This window comes from Grus americana, chromosome 7, assembly GCF_028858705.1.
Source record: "Grus americana isolate bGruAme1 chromosome 7, bGruAme1.mat, whole genome shotgun sequence".
Lineage (NCBI taxonomy): Eukaryota > Metazoa > Chordata > Aves > Gruiformes > Gruidae > Grus > Grus americana.
Genome location: NC_072858.1, coordinates 33,902,402 through 33,924,666, shown reverse-complemented (window position 1 = coordinate 33,924,666; position 22,265 = coordinate 33,902,402). Strand labels below are relative to the sequence as shown.

General features: G+C 37.5%; 2 protein-coding genes across 4 annotated transcripts in view; both read left to right on the top strand.

Moving 5' to 3' along the window:
• Positions 1–4,207, top strand: part of RHOBTB1 (Rho related BTB domain containing 1) — a 140,383-nt gene extending 136,176 nt beyond the window's left edge. For both annotated transcript variants that reach the window (XR_008577941.1, XR_008577940.1), the window contains 2 exons: positions 2,904–2,942; positions 3,871–4,207. The gene's annotated coding sequence lies outside the window, so the exon portion shown is untranslated. The remainder of the gene's footprint in view (positions 1–2,903; positions 2,943–3,870) is intronic.
• ANK3 (ankyrin 3) overlaps positions 1–22,265 on the top strand; it is a 371,936-nt gene that overhangs the window by 40,495 nt on the left and 309,176 nt on the right. Inside the window, exon 2 of one of the 2 annotated variants that reach the window (XM_054832579.1) lies at positions 2,904–2,942. The exons of the other annotated variant lie outside the window; for it this stretch is intronic. Coding sequence (XP_054688554.1) covers positions 2,904–2,942 — 39 coding nt within the window. The remainder of the gene's footprint in view (positions 1–2,903; positions 2,943–22,265) is intronic. 2 annotated transcript variants of the gene reach the window in all.

Here is a 22,265-nt window from a genome sequence, read left to right as displayed (position 1 = left end):
AATGCTCCAAGGATTGACTTGCTTGATTTCTTTAACTCTTCAGTAACCAGAATCCTGTCTAGAGATACAAACGCATCCACTATAAGCATTTCATTACTTCTTTATATATTTTACTGTGCAACCTCTTGTTATCTTCTTTTATTAGGCCACTGTCGTAATTCTTTAATTACTGGATTCCTTTACCTATATGCCAAGTATGGAGAAGAGCTCCAGTGCTCACATCAGTGAGATGTTTGTACTAACTAGCTAGTTAAATTCATGTTATATATTCCCTAAGTGCTGTGGGTGAGTGTTTCTCCTCCCTCTGTACGTTCTCTTTATGATACAATAGGCATTACAGTATCATGCATAGATTACAGAAAACTACACAGATTGCATAGACTTACAGAAAATACTGATTACTGGACTCTTGTCTAGCTGTCTTGATTTTTTTCATGCTTTCCATCATGTGGATTGCAAAGGTGGAGCAATTACCCTTCATATCTTTCCAGTCTTCTGTAGTGTTTCTTCTAGTTCCACAGAAATAGGTCAAAAATTTGGTGATTCTAGCTGGTCTGTTATTCTCAAATCTAATGGACTGCCTAGTTTACAAAAAACTGTAATAACTGCCAAAGCAACATATGTGAGTGACATGAACAGTATTGTAGTAAGAAGCCAGTTACACTAGAATCTTAATTCATCACTCAGTATGGGAGAGTGACAGTTTAGCATATGGACAGTCTCTTCAGAAGCTGGTTTGTTATTTCAGATATATTTAGGACTACTTAGTTCTTCCATTTGGGAAGTAAATTGAGTTTGAAAAACAATTTCTCCTTGAGCTTTTTGACCGTTCTTTGGTGGTGTTTGGATCTCAATTCATGACTGAATTAAAGTTGCTCCTCCTATGCTGTAGGAGAATGGCAAAATGGAAACATGAATTATTCACTAGGGATTGTAAAGACCTCTTCAGGTACATTAAGGATGGATTGTTGAGTGATCTGTGTAATATTTTGCACAACATATGAATTAAAACTGGAACAGTATTTACAATGACAGAATGCATTGTTTGTTTAGAAATATAGCCAAATAATTACTGAACTGGAATGTGGTTTGACTTTATGGTGAGAGAAATTAATGAATAGTTCAACAATGCTATTTGCTGTTTGGGTTTTTTTTGGCTAATTATTAGTAAAGTATTTTGTATTCAAGTTAAATCTTGGAATAAGAACTTGAGAGACTTATGTGAAAATATTTTATTCTTTGTTACTGGGGTTATGGGACAGAATACATCTATTTGGCAAAGGAAATACTCTGAACTACTTGCATTTTCATATGATATACAGAGAATTGGCTATCTTTATATAGATAATGTTAATAATTCATTCTGAAATCCCACTTTTAAAAAAATAGTTTTTGTCACAGCAGGAATGTAACTAAGTGTGTGCATTTCTTGAGCTAAATTTCGTGCAGGGATTTTAAGCAGCTTGTATAAGAACAGTAGAAAATGGTGCTCTTTCAGTGGGACTGCTTCTATAATACAGGTGGTAATTTTGCTTAGCTGATATTCAGTCTCGGCAGTCAGTGATGGTACAAGCATATAGTCATTCCAACTAAATTTTATGATATTACTTTAATCACAAAGCAGAGATGTGGCTGCAATATAAAGCTTTAGCTAAATGGTTTGTAATGGCTATGGAAATTAAGCACCTTAAAGTAAGCAACTCTTCTGTGGGAAGACTTAAAGCGTATTTAAAAAAAAAAAAACCCACAACCAAACACCCTTCCCCCCCCCTCCCCAAACCACCATCAAGAAAACACCAAAATCCCAAACAACTTCTGAAATAAAAAAATTTTGCTTTTCATGTTAACAGCTGGGCTGACCAAATAAATCTCTTTAATTTACTTGCTTTCTTAAATCTATTTGAAATTTAATGTTCTTTACTGGAGTTGTGTTGGCATTAATTCTTTCTTTTACAGTTCTTACGTTTTCTTGTATTCTGAGCCAGAGAGTTGAGACAGATGGACTTCCATAAAAAGCCAGTGTTTCGTTAGATTGACAGGTTCAACTTCCTCCTTTTTCACCTGAAGAACTGAACAGTTGGATAGTCCTAACTGTGCAGGGATCCAAGAAAGATTCTGGAGACTTATGTCAGAACTCCGTGAAATCTGCTGGCTTTTTTCCCCAACCCCTGACAAGATGTCATAGTTTATGTAGTCATGTCTTTGGCTACTTCCTTTGTTGAAAAACATTTCGTCAACCAATGTGGGGTGTCACCTCAAATGCAAAGCCACCAAAATGCTTAAACGTAAAGTGTGCTGAAGAACACGGTCTGTCTCTGTTCTTGTTGTTTTCCAAGTAGATGAAGAGGATATCTCTACTGGTTTGGGGGTTTTTGTTGTGTTTTTGTTTTGTTGGCTTTTTTAAATAGACTTTATCCTGTATTTTCTTTACCTATCTGTAGGTTTTGGCAGAACTGGAGGGATGTCATGCTCATTTGGTGCTTTGCAGGTTTTGGTTTGCCATTTCCTTCTGCATAGCATCTCAATACTTGACAGCCTTTATTTTTTTTCCTTTTTGAGGGACTTAATCTTTTGCCCCATGTTGACACACAGATCTGTTTAGAAAAACTGTATGAACAGATTTCCAGGACACAGAGGTATCTTTTTTTATGTAGAGCCCTGGGTTGAAAACAACTGCGTGTAATATCCCTGTGAGATAGTCATCTGTCATTCTGTGGGATGTGAAACACTTATTGTGATATCAGTCAATTGTGGGATGTGAAATGTGTGGGGACATCAGTCAACTGTAATGTGTATTGTGACTTCATAGTTCATGTAAAAATTGTGTTTATTTTTGTATTACTATGCAGATTTTTTTGCCTACTGGTTTTAATTCTTTTCAATTTAATTTATTTTATTTCTAGGTATACCATAAATTCTATCCTCCAGGAAGCCCTAGAAAGGTAAAACCTTAAAAATTCCATTTCTGTTCATTCCCTGGGTTTACATGCCAGTGCTTCTTTTGTTTTTATCCTCAACGTATTGCTATAATACTGAACTTAACTGAAAAAAACCAGGATGGTGTACTGTAAAATCTTTGGGACTGATGTTTTTGAGCACTTGTAGAAAGTGTGTTTATCTACTGCCTTACATCTTTGTCTTAACTGCTTTGGAGTCTGTTCTAATTCATCTGTTTCTGTAAGAATCCGTGTTGCTGTTATGCACTTCTTTAATGTTCCACATCATAGATGTTTCTTTGTGTGAGCAAATAAACAGTAACTCTTCACATGAAATCACACGAAAGGCATTATTGTTTAGGATAGCTAGTTTACACATTTATGATGTGACAAGAACTTCTTGACTAAAGATGACTTGCTATGGAATTTGCTTATGTTAATGAACAAAAATCCTCTGTCAGTCATTAGAGCTGTGCTCACCTGTAGTTGAAAGCAATATTGTTCAATGTCCTAGAAAATACCAGATACTTGGATCTTAATGTTTAGCTATGTCCTTATCAGATGGGTGTTCAGCTTTTCACCACTTAAATGAGAAATCAAGATATGCTGTGCTCAGATAGCTGTCTTAGCAGTGTATAGTGCTGGCATGAATATTTATCCACTTTATCTCTAAAATACCATCTGAACCCTGCATGAGAAATTTATGATCTTCAAATGTTACAAATCTGTGTACAACTTCCTCCTAATGGACTTGTTTTTAGTCCAGTAATGCTCTGTCTGGTGTACACCTTTTTCTCTTATGTCAGGTAACATTAAGATAAACGAAATAACCAGATTCCAGGAAGTTTTGGACAGGAATGTGTCTGCTACTTCTCTCACTTTCTTTTCCCTCCTCTGTTTTTTTTTTCTCTTGTCTGTGTAACATTTATCTTAGATATAGTCATTGGCAAATTGCAAGGCAAGATGTTGCACAGAGAAGAATTTACTTCAAGTTGTTTCTCTGGTTTTGTACTGCAACTGGACAGAAGTTGTTCCTCCTGGTTGTTACTATCATCTATGGAAGCAAATGTGAGCACTGGGGATGCTGGAGTCAGATGTTTAAAGACCTGTGGTATCATCTAATCAGTTACAGTGACTGCAAATCTCAGCTTTGTCTTTATTCCCCTAAGGTGTGGAAATTCAATTTTTTGGATATAAAGAGTTGCTTAATAGAACAAATGCCTTTTATTGTTCACTTATATATTTCTTTTTTCCAATAAAATCACTTGGCAGAACTGTTTCCCACTGAAGTTTCAGATTTGTGGGACCTTGTGACATGTTTAAAGTATCTAAAATGAAAAAGGTTCAATGGATAAGTCTGTCACCTAATTTTCCATGCTGTGTTTTCGTTTTTTTTTTGTTAAATACCAAGATTTAGAAGTGCTCTGAATTTTGCTGTTACAAGCATTGTATGTTGCTGCCAAAGCTACTGTGATTTAGCTGAGAAGGACAAAGACTGGTCCTGAAACTGCCATCATCTTGGTAGAAAGGAAACATTTTTGATCATACTTCCTTCCAAATCTTCCAGGTGGTTGAACTAAGGTCTCACATTTGACATTTTGACCAGTGACTGAGGACATAAACTTGTACTAAAGTCTCTTGGCAACACTGTTAAATCTTTACAAGCGTAATAAATTTAAATAAGGCAGAAAATCTACACTGGCCTGGGGAAGAATAGGAGGGTAGGGGAGTAAATAAGTGAAGCTGGGACTACCTGCCTTTAATCCCTGTTCCATGTTCAAACTGGGACATCCTCTGATGCCCTCTCTGAGCTTAATATGTTTAATGGAAGAAGTATGGCTCTTGTTTTTAAGCTTCATGGGACTGGAAGACCCTTTGAGTAATCTCCTAATCCATTGCCCATGAGACAAGAGGGGAAAAAGGGAGGAAGGAAAGGCAGACAAAAACCTTATTCTTTTTGCTGATGCCAGCTGTCTAATTGCTTTATTCTATGGAATAAAGCTTTTGAATTAAGGAAACTGGATTTAGCTGTTAACTTTGAACCTGCCACAGTGTTATGTATTCAAGTTGCACTGCTGTTTCCCTGTTTTGTGCTTGTACCTAACCTGATATCTATCAAGTGGCTGTGAAATGGAACCCTGTGTTGCTCGGGGTGGGGGGAGGAAGGAACAGTGGGATTTTTCCAGGAAACAGCAGGAAATGTTCCTGCTTAGCAGGCAGTTCTCTTCTTACCCTTCCTGCTTAGTGACAACTGACTAGTAACTACTTGTAATGGGAATGACCAAGTTATACTGACTGTAGAATCACAGACTGGTTTGGGTTGGAAGGGACCCTAAAGACCATCTAGTTCCAACCCCCCTGCCATGGGCAGGGACACCCTCCACTAGACCAGGTTGCCCAATGATGACTGCTGATGACCGTTTTCCTTTTTAAGTCTTGTACCCCACACCCTGTCACCGTGCATGAGGCCTGTGTGTTTGGTGTCTCCTCAGCTCTGTTGTAATATTCAGTTCCTATTTTTGTTCATGTAAAGGCTTAAAGTGTAGTGCATACTTAAAAGTATCCACCTAGATGAAATTACACAAATGTATGAGTTACCACATGTCTTAATAGCTGAGGCAAATATGTTTTCCTTTAAATTTCACTGACAATAGTTTACACTAACAAACTAGCTTTAATTTTTTGTGATAAAAACAGATGTAAAAACATTATAAATAAGGTGAAGATTTAAAATATATGAAGAATCCAAGAAATTATGAAAAGAGCTAAAACTACTTTATTTCTTTACATTGTATATTTTTAAACTGACAGTCCTTGTCTGAAAATGTAACTGCTTTCTCTTCTGCTTGACATTAAGAATGTTCTTTTTATTGTTGTTCAGAAGGTTATTTCTTACTATTATAGCTTTAACTTGTCATGACTCAATCCAAATCCCAACATTTTACTTATTTCAAGAGCTTTGAACGAGCTGATGTTTGAGACGAAAGCTTTTTTTCATTACTTATTACATATTTGTGTGGGATGAGAATCAGATGGCAGTATTTTGGAAATCTAGTTCACCACTTCAGTCTTTTGTGCCAGTTATCTGTCTGGTCAGGGCTTTGATACAAAGACTTGGAAATTCGAGTTGGCATCTGTAGGCCTTTTTGTTTAAAGCTAAATTGAGTTAATAGAAATAGCCAGAAGCAAGGAATGGAAAAAACCCTCAACCTCTGAGGCTGAGACTCTCTCAGTTGGAAGACAATGGCATGGCACTCAGGCAGTAATGCACAATGTGGTAGGCGCAAAGTTGCTGGAGGATAAATGATCTTTACAGAAATTAAGTACTGTTAACTGCATCTGTTCTATGGTGTTTGCTGATTCAGGTATATGCAATGCCAGATCCTGGAACCTGGGAGGTGCAAAACTTTTTTTAACCTTGCACCTAGCAGATGATGTTGGAGTAATTGAGGATCCTGTTGATCTCTCTGTGCAGGAATTTGTGGCGCACAAAAAAACCCAACCAAAATAACTTCCAGGAAAACACGTTGATTTTCAAAAATGTAGTGTTTGGCTCTTATATTTTTGCAACATAGCGTCTTACAGCTAGGATCTATGTCTGGGAAATAGTTGGTCCCTCCTCCAGAATTTGATCTCCAAAAGAGAATTATTTTTCATTGTTAACTAGAGGGGAAAAAAATAAATCAGTGTCAACTTTGGTTCTTCAACAGATATGTAAACTGCTTCTAGTAGTGGGCACTTCATATTGACTTTTTAGTGGTGTTCATGTTTAGCCTTGATGTGTGTCAAGATACGCATCAGAAGTCTTCTGAGCTCCTGTAGGAAGATAAAAATATAATTTAACTGCACAGCAAATGGATGAGCATCAAATGAACTGTCTTGTTTTCTATCCTTCTTGTGCTTATGCTCATTAGAAATTCCAGGAGGTTATTTTTAATACAGAGGGTGTTCATGTACTGCTTTACTTAAAAACTACAGCCAAGATTTTGAGTTGTAAAATAAACCTTTATTTTATAAAACATAAAGTTCTGTGCAGAGCACTGCAGTCAGAAGACAAAGGTGTACTGACTGGTAGGTAGGATTTTGGCTTAAACATCTAAGCCTCACTTGATGTAAAAAGGACAATTTGCATATACATTTTACAAAATTATATGTAAATCAGACACATAATAATTGGGATTTCCAATATACATTTTGTCTGCTGTGTACATCTGAAAATCTATAAACATGGGGGGCGGGGGGGCGGGATGTGAGGGTGAGGAAGTAAGGAATTTTTTTCCTCTCTTCTGGAGTACAAACTAGTCAGCTAGTACAGCTATTTTTGGCAGTCGAATATTGCTTTAGCTAGGAATCTATTGTACACTATTCCTTTTAGGACATTTTCATAAGTACATAAATCACAATAATGGCAAGACAGGTTGCTTTTTCAAGTTTTAGTTAGATTTTGTCTTACGCCATGCAAACAGACAATAAAATAGTAAATAGAAACAAAAATTACACAGCCCCTTGATAATTCAGTACTACAGAAATGGTGCTAGTGGCTATCAATAACATGAGCAATCAGTAAAATCCTATCTGTTTAATTTCTCTTAGTATCAGTGGCCTATATGTTTTGGGGTTTTTTACTTATTCAATGTTTATAATTAACTGGTTTCTGTTGGTGGTTGTTTTATTCACAGTAGAAGAATTAAAAAAAAAAAAATCTTTTGCTAGGTAGTCTTCAGCCTGAGTGTATTCCTGTAAGATTTTTTTTCTTAAGTAGAAAAAAACCAACAGTAACAGAGTTTTGGGTTTAGTTGTTAATATTTTCTGCCTTTCTCTCAAACAGATTACAATTTTGAGTTTTTATCTCCTCTAATTACAATAACGGTTTTTATTTCTTAATGCAGTAATTTTATATGCAAAGTGCCGGGAAGGAGGTTTAGGTTCCAACACTATATCTTCCTGGCTTCCGAAGTTACAGGCCAGAATGATGCCTCAGCAGAAGATGGCAAGGCTTCTGGGCTTATCTCCAAACTTCCATTATGTGATCGCTTTGTTATATCTGGACAGCACCTGTTGGAGGAGGGGTAATAAATGAAACCTCACTTGAAGCAATGGCTGTTTACAGAAACAATCAGCTAAGGACAAGGAAAACTCCTGGACTCAAGCAACCCTTATCTTTAGCAACATCAAGAGATTACCTGAAAGATGGACTAAAGAAAACTAGCAAAGTATGCCTGAAGTTTCTGAGGTTCCAGTCACTTTGAAGCAGTCTGCTTAAGAAACGCTGATGACTTTCTACTTCTTGCATGTAGAAACTATCTTATTTTCTAACATCCTTCCAGCAGCAGAACTGCCTGACTTCTTCAGAGCAGGAGGCAGGGAAGTCTTCTGCCAAAGCAGAGAGAAGAAGCTATTGTCAGGGGAGGTGTAAATTTTACTGGAATTTTTTTTTTCAGTTGGGTCAGAATTGTGAAAGGATTTAATCTCTTCCTACTATCCCTTGAGACAATGGTGAGAAATAAGATCGCTAGTAATATGAAGAGTATGAGAAACTGAAGGAGTGTGGCCCAGAGGGGTTTAACAGAGGATGAATCAAAAGCATGGGAGCTTGTGAAGGGGAAATTCAAATTTTAACTGCTCAGCAGTGGTACTCTGTGATTAAGGAAAGATCTGGCATGGAGGGCAAGAAGGCTCAAGTGCAGAGGGGGTTGAACTGCCTGGAAGCCGGAATGCCAGAGACAGAGCGACTCCCTGTACAGGAGCGAAGCTTCCCTTGCTGATGAGAGAGAAAACAGCCATAACATTGTCTGTAGCAATTGTGTAACACCAGTGTTTGGGCAGGAGAGCTGGTGCTGGGGGATGAACCCAATGTGGGGCTGAGATGTCCCGTGCTGGCACTCACAGGATTGGTGCTGGTGCAAGTGTATATAAGGAATTGGCTCCCAATACTTTTCTCAGATTTCTTGTAGAACTACTTATGACGGTAGGACTGTCCAATGCATTGTTCATTACATATTTTTTTATATTTAAGCATAAATGTGTGTTTAATTCACCTCAAGGGGTGTCATAGAAATTCCCAAAGACCTGCAAGATACAAAGTATGGTATAAAAGGAACTGGTTAGACTGCTTGAAAACTAAACCAGGAAAGAATAGCCAAGCTAGATTAAGCGGGTATGGATGGTGAGAAAGATCTTGGAGGCAGAAACAGGGGAAGAAACAAATTGGGGAAAGCACTAGACTAGAAAGTGAAAAAGCAAGTATAAAAAGATGGTGAAAGATGCTGTAAAAATTAGGGCAGATGCTAGCAGTGTGAATGAATTAGCTATGAGGTTACATAGAATGAGATTGAGATCAAAGTGTAGGTTGGAAGTGAGTGGTTACTCACCTGTGCCTGGAAAGGAATTAAATAGATCTGAAAGAGAAGTCTTGGATATCTCAAAACTGCAAGGAAGGAAGGGGGAAGAAGCTAAGTGGATAGGTGGAGAAATTAAGACAAAATCATGCGTGTTTCATGGTAGGATGGATGAACACTACAGAGCTGTCATAAGCACTGATTCCAGATGCTGGCATGCACGCAAAGGGCAAAGCTGGATGTGTGACCAAGGTAGAGCTGATGTGTGTGTATTTAGAAGGCATATGGAAGAGACAGGTGAAAATGGAAGGGTTCATGTCAAAGTTCACTGGCCAGCATGAGGTTTCACTGGTTGTGCTGAGATGGAACATTGCACACACAAATCAGGAAGAGGCAGATGAAGTGGTGGAAGAGAATGGCAAATAACACTAGTTCAAAGGGAAAATGAAGGGGAAGGAGAGTGAGTTGGGGGAAGGGCAAAAGGAAAAAGTGACAAAGTTACTTTCAAACCGCTTTTGCAAAGAATAGCATATTTGCTATGCAACAGTAGAAAAATGAGACTCTAACTCCTTATGCATGTAATTGGGTAAGTAATAAAGTGAAAGATGGGATTGTACTTCCAGAGCAATTCCTCTGTCCATGTTCAGCCTGATCGAATTAATCAATCAGCTGATAAGCTGTTACAGAAAGTGAACAATATTGTCCTTCATTTTTAAGTTATGAAAAATATTGACAACTTGAAGCAGTGTTTGCTTGCTAATTATAGCAGCTTGAAACTGAATTGTTATGTGAAATGGAGCTCTTTCAGTGTTTAAACTGTTACATACTCTGCATGTACTTCAGACTGTTTTACTTTTCTCTAAACACATGTTAATAATGATAATGGTGTCTCCATGAAGTGTTTATGACATGCCCTGGACTTTAATAATCAGGATCAATCCATTCATTTGATCAGCCATTGAGACTTTGAAAATGGGCTTCTTAAATATAACATTTCTAGCTAATGGTCGTTTGGACTTCCACGTCACAGTAGTGAAAGTTAAACTGTTTTTCTGGCTATCAAAATTGTATAAATAGAAGCTGAAATTTGCTCTGAAGAACAAGGCCACATGCAGATAGTGAAATGTGAACCTTATTAATGCAGTGTATGGAAAGCTATTCCTGTTAATGCCTGCTGTTATCAGAATAAGTATTGTCATTATTGTTGAAGACTCTTGTGGTCCTTCTTGCAGCAAGAAGATGCTGCAAGTGTTGCTGTATAAATAATGGGGAAACGGCATGTGGATAATGTGTAAGGATTTGTCCTGAGAAAAAGCCAGAGGGCATGATTGCTGAGCTGGAAGGATTCTTTGAGCAGGAATGCTAGCTCATGCAGCACAGCAAAATAACAAGAAAATGGGATTATTTTTCTTTCTGGTAATGATCCTCTAGAGTTATCTTGAGGGCTTAACTAGTGAGATAAGTGAAAAGTAATACTAAACCAAATTGTCTAAATGTCGAAGTTGGAGCTTTCAGTCTTGCTGCTGTTTCTCCTGCTTAGAATACAAATGTATATTTAAACCAAACCTGTTACTGAAATTTTCATTTGACACCTCTACTTTTTTGGTGAAATCAAAGCTACTATTGAGGGCCTGCTTCTCTTGAGAATTTTCAGATTAATGATAATGCAGTTCAAAAAAAGTGAACAGAAATGAGAGAAATAAGGACTTTAAGAACTTATTCAGTTCATCATTGTTATAGTAAAAATGATATCTATAGGTCTCCTTTAATGCTCTGTGGCAGTTTCAGTTGTTGATGGATGGAAAGAGAGCTTTTCTCTCTAAGATGCTTTCATGGCTATAGTAATTCACCTATTTTGAGCTTCAAAAACTTCATGCTAATTTCCCATACTTAAAGTTTTAGAAAAGCAGTGTGTGTTTTGAGGAAATTATACCTGAAACTGAAATTATACCTGAAACTGAAAGTCAACCAAACATTTTTAACCTGCAAAGCTAAACATGCTTGGAGAAGGAGGCCATTTGTAATAGTAGTGGAAAGTAAGCACACCAGTTTAAATTAACAAGGAAAGATTGGGCAGCCGTAAAGGTTAACAGTTTAACTGTTTTGATTTTGCAAACTCAGTCTATATGAGTGGTGTTGAAACCAATGCCAGTGTTTTTATTTATGCCATCATATGGGTTACCTGTACTTGTTTTTAACAGTTTTGATTAGAAAGCTGCAAATTATACTTGCACTTGCTCTAGACACCCTTGTGACTTTTACCTACCATGGAAAATGATACTAAATGTGATAGAAACCTGCTGTTTGAAGCCCAGAAGAGCAGATCTGGGAAGCAGGAGAGTTTCATGTGCATATCCCTTGGATAACTGGTGAGCACTGAAGAGTATCTGAGTAAAAATTTTGTACAATAAAATACAGTTTAGAGTGTGTGGGGGGGAAAAGAACATGTTCAGCTGAATAATATTGTAACAGCGGATTGGTATTTGAGGAAAACAAACAGTACTTTTTAAGTGGAAACTCCTGACCAGAAGGGGTTTTCTTTAATATCTCTTTGTGCCTTGGTTGGGTGCAAGCTTTTCTATGTCTGTTAAGTGTCTAGTCACCTGGCGTTTGCAGCAGAAATAGTCAAATTTTCTTTAACCCTGAGAAACCTTTTGAAACTGGAGGTAATTAGCCTTTAACAGGAGAGTGAGTTGGCAATGGGATTGTAAGAACAGGTTCTAATGATCTTTTCCTACCTCAAATTTTGGCTAGGGTACTGTAGTCTTTCAGGTATTTTCTAAAAGGAGTACTGGAATCTTTTCAGCGTCTGCAGAGAGTCTGGACTCCCGGCAGTGAGGTTTCTGGATGTGTAAACCAGTAATGCATCAATATTACACAATGTCAGTTTTGATCACTGCCACTTAAATAATACAATGTCATGAAGTGTATTAAAGGTTTTTAAATAAACTCTATCCTCCTCATCCTATACTCTTGGAGACTTCTGAATTATAACTATTGGACTTTTTGATTCAAGGAACAGGCTTTTTTTTTTAATTCTCTGGCATAATTTACAAGGTTCTTTTGAATCCTGTAGTGCTCATTTATAATTTTTAACTTTTCCTCTATATTGGAATTACTATATTTTTCATGTTTTTAACTGTATGGATTAATCTGAAATGAAAAATAGCCCAAACAATTACAAAGAGCTGTTCAGCAGCAACAGGGGTTATTTGTTGTGTGTAGATAATGTGAGAGGAAATTAACACAGAACCCCTTTTCCCCCAGGGACCTTCTTCTGCAACCTCATGCTGTATGGTTTCTATTCCTGAATAGCTCTTCAATTCTATATTCAGCAAGTTATTGGAGTACTTGAAAGCGAGCATTTCTGGGAGAGGACAGGTTGTATGTTAAAAGTGCAGCACAGGTAAACTTCTCCTTTCCCACAGCTTAGCAAAACTATTGTATTCAGTGACCCTTTGAGTTGTGCAACTCATGTCGTAGTTGCAGTATTTGCAAGACGTGAATCCTTACCAATTGTTCTGTGGTGTTCTATGCAGCCTGGTTCATGGCTTCCGAAAGACAAAGTTAGTTTCCTTTTCTGTTGCTTATGTTCACTTAAGCATTTCTGCAGTACTGCTGTAAAAATTGCAGATGCGGAACTCTAGGCCTTAAGTGCACATTAAGTATTGCGTTGCATATGTAAGCTTTATATGCCATAATGACAAAGTACATCTTATACTTTATCCATTTAAATTGTGACTTTTTTCTCCTACTTACCTTCCAGCTGATGAAAGGAATAGGAAAATATACGTGGGATAAAGAGAACGTTTTGGTGATAGTAATGTTTTAATGACTTTTTCTCCTTTAAATTTTTGAATTCTTCCAGATACAAAGGGTCTATTTTTATTTTGTTTCCTTAGGATTTCCTAATTTACAAACTCTGAAATCTTCATCATAGAGATTAAATGTATGTCAGTCCTTCATGCACACCTCTAGAGTGTAATATTGCAGCTTAGATAACTTTTTTTATCATGAGGTTTGTGCAGTGGTTCCAGACAGTAGTGATTTTTGTAGGCTAGTGTTCTCTGGTGTGGTGGGTTGACCTTGACTGGCAGCCAGGTACCCACCCAGCCATTCTCTCTCTCCTCCTTGTCAACAGAATAGGGGCCAAAACTAAGATGAAAACATTTGTGGATGAAGTGAAGACAGGGAGATCACTTACCACTTACTGTCGTGGGCAAAAACAGTCATGAGTTGGGGAAAATTAATTTCTTACCGATTAAAATACAGTTGGGTGATGAGTACAAAAGAAAAAGACTTCCTCCAGAATGGTTCCTTTCAATCTGGTATAATAGTAAAATAAAACTACTCACAAATTTCAGGGTCTCGAATATAAAGTATGAGGAAAATCTGTTATGTTGAAGAAAAATACTGTATTTTTATGAGTGTAACCTGTATAGATAATGAGGATCTCATGGATTTCTAGAATTTAGTTGACTTTCCAGGAGACATTTTCTTAGTGTTCTCCTTTTTGTTTGCTTTTCCTCAGTGATTTCAATGAAGATAATCTTGAACTATGTTGAATAGGAGAATGCAGTTTTGGAGCCTGCAACTTGCAGGAAGCTGGAAGTTTGATACTTTTAATACCTTCAACTATATCCGGTTGTGTTTTATATTTAATGTCAAGTGTTGTTTCCAGTTGCCATAGCATTAATTATGAGACTTCATGAATTAATTACTTAGTTACGAAGCTTTTTCTGCTCATTTTGAGAAGTTGAAAATCACCCTTTCTTTTAAAGCTATTCTAATTTAATAACAAACCAGAAACTCAAACTGCGACCCTTGGCTAAAATTGGAAATGCATATTCTGCATGACAGATCAGCTTTGTGATTACAGAAACTGGACAATAATAGTCTCATGTCTGCTCCCCCGGTACTTCACTGATTTTTTTTTTTGTGGGCTTTTTTCTTAGCCTGAGCTTAAAGGCAAGGCAATTTTAGCTGATGCTCATCCATGTGTTTTTTATTTGTATGTTCTAATAGATAATCTTTTGTGTAGTTCCTGGTTTGAAGACATTATTGGAAGTTCTATAGACATAGGAAAATCAAATTTACAGGTGGTGTTTGTTTTAAATCTTCATAGTGTGTTTTAGGTATAAAGCTCTATATTGTTACAGTGTTACAGATCAACAGGCTGTAGAAGGAAACTCCTAATTTTGATTCAGTTCTGTTGAAGCAAATATTTGATAGACCTTTATAGATGAAAGTTGTTCCTTCTGAACTGTATGTAAATTGCTTTCATAATTGCAAGTGGAAATGAACATATTTAATCAATAGGCACTGACATATGGCAGCTTAAAATTATTCTGATGATGTTTGTTCTTAAATTGCCAGGTTTTGTAAAGAATAAATCTTTCTGCTAGATATAGTATGTATTGTCATGTTGGGAAGAGATGGAATGCCAAACTACCTCTTCTGCTTACATGAGATTTAAAAAAAAAAAAAAACCAAACCAAAACACCCACACACCAAAACAAGAAAACATTTGTTGCTATTACATGCTGAAATTCTCTAGGACACATCAAATTGTGGGCACAGTGATAGAGAGAAGATAAACATTAACAGTGTCTCTCTCTCTCTTTATATTACCAAATGATGGGATTTAATGCATTTTCCTGTTTGAGCTCTCACATGCTCTCTCTCGGATCTAGTCTCTCCCTTGCCTCTCCATTATCTGTAAATTTATTCCCATCCACATATCTTCTAATGAGAGAAATCTAATCATGGCCAGCATACAGCCTTGAATGTAAATGGATATGGCTTATCATTTGATGCTTTGTTAAATGATTATGGCTGTCACTTCACCTATTTTGTATGTGTTGTAGCTGGGCAAAAAAATTACTGGTTCTGTTGTTGAAGATTTAAAAAAAAAAAACCAAACACAAAAAACCCCAACCAAAATAAACCAACCAAACAAACAAAAAAATCCACCCCAAAACAAGCCACAATCCAACCATTTGTTTACCATGAAAATAAGTTTTTCAACACTTTCTCCTTCCTAAAACATGGAGTAGGACAGCGAATATTTTTTTTTCTTGGTGATATTTTTGTCAGACTTGCAAAAGAACAGAAAAACTTCAAGGAAAATATCCACTCTGGAGGGGAAAAATTCTAATTTGATAGCTTATATAAAATGATTAACCTCAGGACTATATTGTAGTATAGTTGTCTGCAAGTACAAACAGATTTCTACAGATAATGTTACAGTAACTATAACAGTATAAACCGGATCTAATCTGGGCATCAAATTTGGGGATTTTCTTCTGTAAGAGACACTTGGGCAGATGACTGTTAAAAACCCAAGCATCAGCTCCTGTACACACTTAAGGCACTGTCAGGCATAATAGTGATGAGACTAGAAATATTTTTTGGTTTTATATTCCTCTGTGGAAACGTTAAGTTTGAACATTATGCGTTTTTTAGTTAGTGCTATGACTTAATGCTTTTATTGCAGTTTTAAAATGATGTTTATAGTGAGTACATATGATATCATGGTTTAAAATAAGAGGTAAAAGATGAATAAATTGTCACCTAACCAAAATGTCATGAAGCAAATTTTTCTCCCTAATTAGGGAGAAAAGCTGCTAGATACTCTTACTGTGGTGTTATGGTCCCAAAGCAGAGTTTCTCCAATGTAACTTTTTTCACTGTGTTTAAAAACTACTTTGCTGCTGCTGTGATATCACTAGTAAAATTCAGATGTGTCTGGCTGACAAAAAAAAAAATTGCAGCCTGAGGCCTTAGAATCAAATCTAAATTTGAGTTGTTCAGCACTTACTAGTTCAGTGAATTTGTAGAGTTGTGAATAATCTGTCATGAAGGTTTTATACCATTTTCCTGGCTTGTGAAGCTACTGTCCTTTTTTTCCTATGACTGTCAAAATTAGCATTATCACGGGGAATAAAGAGGCTGCGCATGCACCTACGTATAGATTTGCTTCATCTGTCTCTTGCCTTCTGTTGTTTCACGTACTTGTCTTAACGGGGTTGACCTTCGGCTGGATTTAACATACACCAACCACAGAGATGTGCTGTCCTGGGGCACTGTTGTCTGACAACCAAACTGGTGAACCCTTGCAATGACATGAGACCTGAGCAGCCGGCCTGCTGGCTCGCTGGGAAGGGAAGGGAAGGGAGGCCCGCGGAAGGTGACACACACCTGCCCCTGGCCATGGTGCTGCTACACAGCCTGGTGACATCCAGCCCTGGGAGAGACAGCCCCTTGGCTGGTTCGCGTCCTCTTGTATCCTACCCATAAACACAGGCGGACACTGTCCTGGGAAGCACCTTGTGCTGGCAGGCAAACTTCCAAATCCTACCATGCTTTCTGATATAAAGAGACCTTGAAATACATAGTCTGAAATACTGCTTTGTAGGGTGGGGCTGCTTTGTCCTGCACTCTGGTCCTGTGGAAGTTTGTCTGAGATGGGCTGCTCTCACTCCCATCCTTTCTCTACAAGACTTTACTGACAGCAATATCTGTGCTTAGTATGAAATGTGCCATCTTACTTAGTAAAATTGTCTTTTTTTTTCTAGGTTGAAACTTAAGAGAAGCCCTATGAAATAATGGGGGGGGGGGAAGTCTTGCAAAATATGAAAGGAGTGAAATCAAAACCAGAATATATCATGAAGTATTTCATAGCAGGTAAATAGGAATTCATAGAGTTTGGATATAAAGTATGACTTCTTTGTGTAACTGTTCTCAAACACAATTGGCAGAGAATTAGCTTTGCATTAGCTAACAAATTTTGTAGGATTTTTGTGGCCTGACTCTTTGTTCCTTACTTAATTTTTGGTTTGATATCCCCCTGTTAATGAACTGGAATTCTTACAATTTTCAGTTGCTGAGGGATGTTTCAAGGCAAGCTAATTTCCCCCTTAAGGGAGTGAGGGAAGGAATTTAATCTCTTGGTTTTCCTTCTCCCTCGGAGTAACTTCTCAGCCACTCTGGGCTTTACTCCCAGACTCCCTTCAGTGTCATCCTCAAGGGATGTGTTTGTCCTCGAGGCTCCTAAACTCAGTTAGCTCACATATGTTAAAGTAATTGTGAAGATGAGACAGCTTGGTTTTGATTCATGTTAGCATCTCATGTTCAGCCCTGGACTCCAATACAAAAATTAATTTTAACTTGTTAACCCGTTAAAACCTGGGTTGGCTTTGCTTCTAATTAATTCTCAGTTAGCCTTTCTAAGATCAGCATAAATCTTTTTTTCAATGTAGGTATTTGTCCTCCTGAAAGAATTGTAGTAAGTTCTTTCCTGATAGTGCAGGACAGTTTGCAGTTCTGTTTAATTAGAAGACTCTTCTTTCTTATGGTTTTATTTGACTTCTGCTTTTAACTTAGAATACTGTTCCAGGTCTGAATTGATGATACACCTCCATTTAAAAAGAGGAGGAAGATCAAGTGGGGCAATGCTAGCCTATAGCACATGACTTTAGGCCAAAAAAATATTCAGATGGGTAGCTGAGTCTATCGTTAACCATGCCAGTAACGAGGCACGGTTACTCAGTGGTAACCACCACTGTATTGTCATAATATTAGCCTGACAGTAAGCGGGTTTGTGTTGTTGTTCTGTTGGCATGGGATACAATGGACCTCTACATAGAAGTGCAGATGGGTAAATAGGCTGTGTTAGAAGTTAATGAAGTCAGTAATGGTAGTATTTGAATTGTCATTTTTTTTAAACTGGTATTTTGCTCAAACTATGGAATTTGAAAAGGAATCAAGACCTCAAAACTATTTTTTCTTCAAGTTTTTAATGTCTTCACAAAATTTCACATATCTGAAAGGAAAATCTACATTGTACGTAAAAGGGATATGTCTTTAGTTGATTTTAATTTTGTTAGGGAAAGAGGAATAGAGTTAATTTGCCTTCCACCTTCTCAGCACAAATTTCATTCTTGTCTAAGTAATACTTGATTTAACCTTGAATTTTGGCTTATCACAACATAGAATATTGCTTGAGGTGCAAGAGGAAGTACTAAGCGGTCCATCTGCAAGTGACCTTAGAGTAAGCAAGGAATGCCACAAGCTTTTGTTAAACTAAGCTTGTGGATTTCTACACATTAAAGACCAAGCTGGCTTTTTGTCTGGCCTGCTTTCTCTACCCTCTTAGCCCTCTAGTTAGACTTTGAAGTTGTTTGGCAATTTGGATGTTGTTTTGGTAAAGCAAGTAACTATCATAGCTGTTCTTTTTAAAACTTGTTGCACACAGTTACAAAACAGGTTACCAATAACAAGTTGCATACCCCTTGCTTCTTGCATGCAAGTCACTCTAGTTTATAAATAGAACTGTACTGATAGACAGAACTTGGCCTATCCTCTTGTCCTCTTATGCGAGTTATTTTGATTTAAAAATAGAACTGTCCTAGAACTGATATGTATCAACAAGGTTGTGAAAGTTCACTTCTAGACACTACTGTAATTAAGCAGTAAGTTACAGGGAGCAGTGTGTGTGTTCTCATTGATAATCTAAAGACTTTAATGTACAGTAGTATTTTAGTTTTTCAAGGAGCTAGGCAATTGTAAAGTGTTACACTTCTGTATGTTGTTCCTTTGCTGTAGCTTATCAAAACATACCCAAACTATACATAGGCACTTCCACAAAGAAATACCTCCCGTGAGCATTATAAAAAAGATGCTTCTGTGAGCAAGGACTATTTAGACAGTAGATAGTAACTGTAATTTGTAATTTATCAAACTGCTCCCTTGATCACAGCATTGTTGCAGTACGTTTAAGCATAGATTCCTTCTGAATGCCAATGCTTCCTTAGAATATTTTAAGGTAATTCTGCATTGGTATTGCTCTGTCCTAATTTTGTTTGCTTTTTTAAACTTCTAAAAGTTTAAATCTTCCTTGATTTCTTTTTTTTTTTTTTTTTCAAAAATTCGGGTTTTTATTCAGGTTTTGTGCTCATGGTAGCACTTTAATACGTACAAGATGCTTTTCTTGGATGTTTGAAAATGTTAATTTTTTCAGATAATCTTGTTTGACTTTTCTTCTTCCACTTCAGTTACCTTAGGCATTTAAATGCATGGATTTACTCAGAGTATGCTAAAAGCCTGGGGATGGAAGAAAGTTAGTTTGAATAATTTCTTTAGTATAATTTAGAGATGGACTGATGTCAGCAGTCACTTGTTAGTAGTTTTACTATCAAAGATAATTTTTGTGGGCTCTGTAGAGCAATAAAGTTAAAAAGCATGATTTGAAGACTTTTTTTTCTAAAAGCTTTTCCTAAGAAATTTCTGGTGTATTTCTGTTAAATACTCTTATATCTACTTAGGTTCTTTTCCTGTCATAGTGGCTTCACCTGGAGTAAAAGAACTTGGCAAATTTTTTGAGGTAAGGAGGAAATGAAAAAAAAACCCCTTATAAAAGGCTCTAAATGTTGACATATGAATGATTGCTTCAAATGGTAGAAGATAGATTCATTACATTTCTTTTTAGCAGGGTTGCTATGGTTAGCTGAGCAATATGGGGGGAGAGGAGTGTGAGATCTTTTCCTACCTCTCAGAGCATCTTGTGACTATAAAATTCTTCTATTGCTTATCTGGATTTTTCCTTCGTGTTCTAAATATACCAGTGCTTGGGAGATTACTCATTTTTCTGAAAACGAGAGAGAAAACAGGAAAAATTAAAGGGGTTCTGAAATAAGTAACCAGTGAAGGTATTGACGCTTCAGAAATAATTACGTGTTTTGTGAGTTAAGAACACAACATGACTCCTAAAACCTAATAAACACAGTTTCCATGTCATGGGCTGGACTCGGACGTGCACAGCTGAGCAACCAAAGTCCAGTGGGAACCTGTGATGTCGCTCTGTCTGCATACCCGAGCTCAGTGCATGGTTTGAATGTGTCAGTTTTGTGATGGCTAACAGGTTGCTCTGGAAAGATCATTTTTTTCATTTTTATTCCTGAAGAAGCATGTCTGTTCTTTATGACCTTTGCATGCATACAATTAGCTAAGCATGGCACAAATTACGGAGGTTTTCTTTTAGCCAGCCGGTTTAATGTGTCAAAGCCTTAACTTTTCAGAAAACACACTTGAATTGAACTTGAACTCTACCTATTTGAACTTATTTTGGAAAATAATATGTTGCCCAGGGGGATGCATGCACAGTAGAAAATAGTCTTCAAGAAAGGAGGCTTGCTTTACATGTGTGTTAGGATAGGATGGTATTTTGAGTGTTTAAGCATTGTTTTACCCACTGTTAACCAGCAGAGAGCACTTTAGTTTATAACATAACATCTATAAAAACTGTGAAATTGGGAAAGGCTGGGGTTCTTTTTCTGTGACAGCCATTAAAAACAAACCGCCTGTGAAAATTAAATTCCTGGGTTTGTGCATTATTGACAGTGTTTGTGTTTTGTACAAAAATATCGCTTTATAAATGTAAATTTTATTGTATGCCAATGACTTAAGGCAAGATTAGAGGTAAATCTTATCAGTAGTCTCTTGATATTGTTTATTTAAGCTCTGCACTTTATGAGGTACAGTTCCTCAAAATATCAACCTTATCAGGCTGATGTACAGAATTACCTCCCTAGTTTGGAGCCCCAGGTTCAGATGGAGCTGGCTTGTTTCCAGCGCATGAAGACAGTGAGCACAGGGACTTGTTGCCAACACACAGAAAACAGCTTCTGTGCGATGGTGGCGTTGAGGTTGCTCACTGAAATTCATTTGTAGGGAATGATACAAGGAGAAAGCTTTGAGGCAAATAGCATTATGAATCAGTGTATTAAATCTTCTTTTCTTAGTCTGTGGTACGTGTGTTGGTTGTCAGGAGTGAAATGCTACTGAAATGAGGGTGAAGGGTGAGAAGATGAAAAGATGGGGGGCAGGAGGATCCTGATATTAACCTCAACCCCCCATTGTCACTTGGCACCTCTGACATGACTGGAGTCCTCAGAAATGGGCAAATTAGTGTTTTGCTAACTCAGGTCTGCAGTATGAGCGCAGTGGATGGGGCTATTGCATGATGTCTGATACCGGTTCCACCCTCCCACCTCACCCTTGTCCAGCTAGCTTGGGAGGGGAGAGATCCTAAGGGGCAAGGTCAATGTAGGAATCTGTGGATGTACCTAGAGAGGTGCGTAGTCTTAAATATGTTAATGACATTATTTAAATGTCTTGAATGACTGTTGTCATGGCGGTTGGTAGCATGTGAGTTGTGTGTAATATGTTTTAATAGGTACAGAGGGGAGAGAATTATTGCAATGAGGTCTCTGACCTCTCCTGATTATTTTTATTTTTTTCCCCGAGACTTGTAGGGAAGTAGCCAAAGCGCTCTGCAGAGTAGGTCACAGCATGTGGAAACATGATCTGTAACCTGCTAGTCGTGCACACACAAGGCACGTAACACTTCTGTGAGAGCTGCATTAGTGGAGAGACCGTACAAATCCTGTCGTAGGAACAGGCGTACAAGGGAGGAGCAAGCTCTCACAGGCAGAGATAGTTGTAAATGTTGTTGCTGCTTTTATGAGATGAATAATTAATATTATAAACCTTATTGTTCAGAGTGGCAATTTGCAGGTCCTTTGGATGGGGATATGGAGCTGTTGGAAGCGTAAACATCTCATCTAGCAATTTATTCAGCAGTGTGTTGTGCCTTTTATTGTTTGAATCTGCCTGGGAGTGGCTTTAAGATCCAGTAACCTGATCTTTTATCACTCTTGGAGGCTTCCTTTTCTGGTATGCCCTGATGCATTCAACACATGTCGGTATTGTACGCGACCGGCAATCAGAGCAATTCAGGCTCACTTTCTCTGTCTGCAAGAAACGGCAAATCATCTGCTGGTGAACGCTTCTCAGACTTGTCAGCGGTCTGCAGCTAATTTCTGTGTGGCTCATCAACACCATTTAAGAGACTGGAACCACTGTGGATGACCAAGCTAGAAAACGTTGACAAGATCTTATCTCAGGAGTAAAGACTAGTTAAGAATGAGAG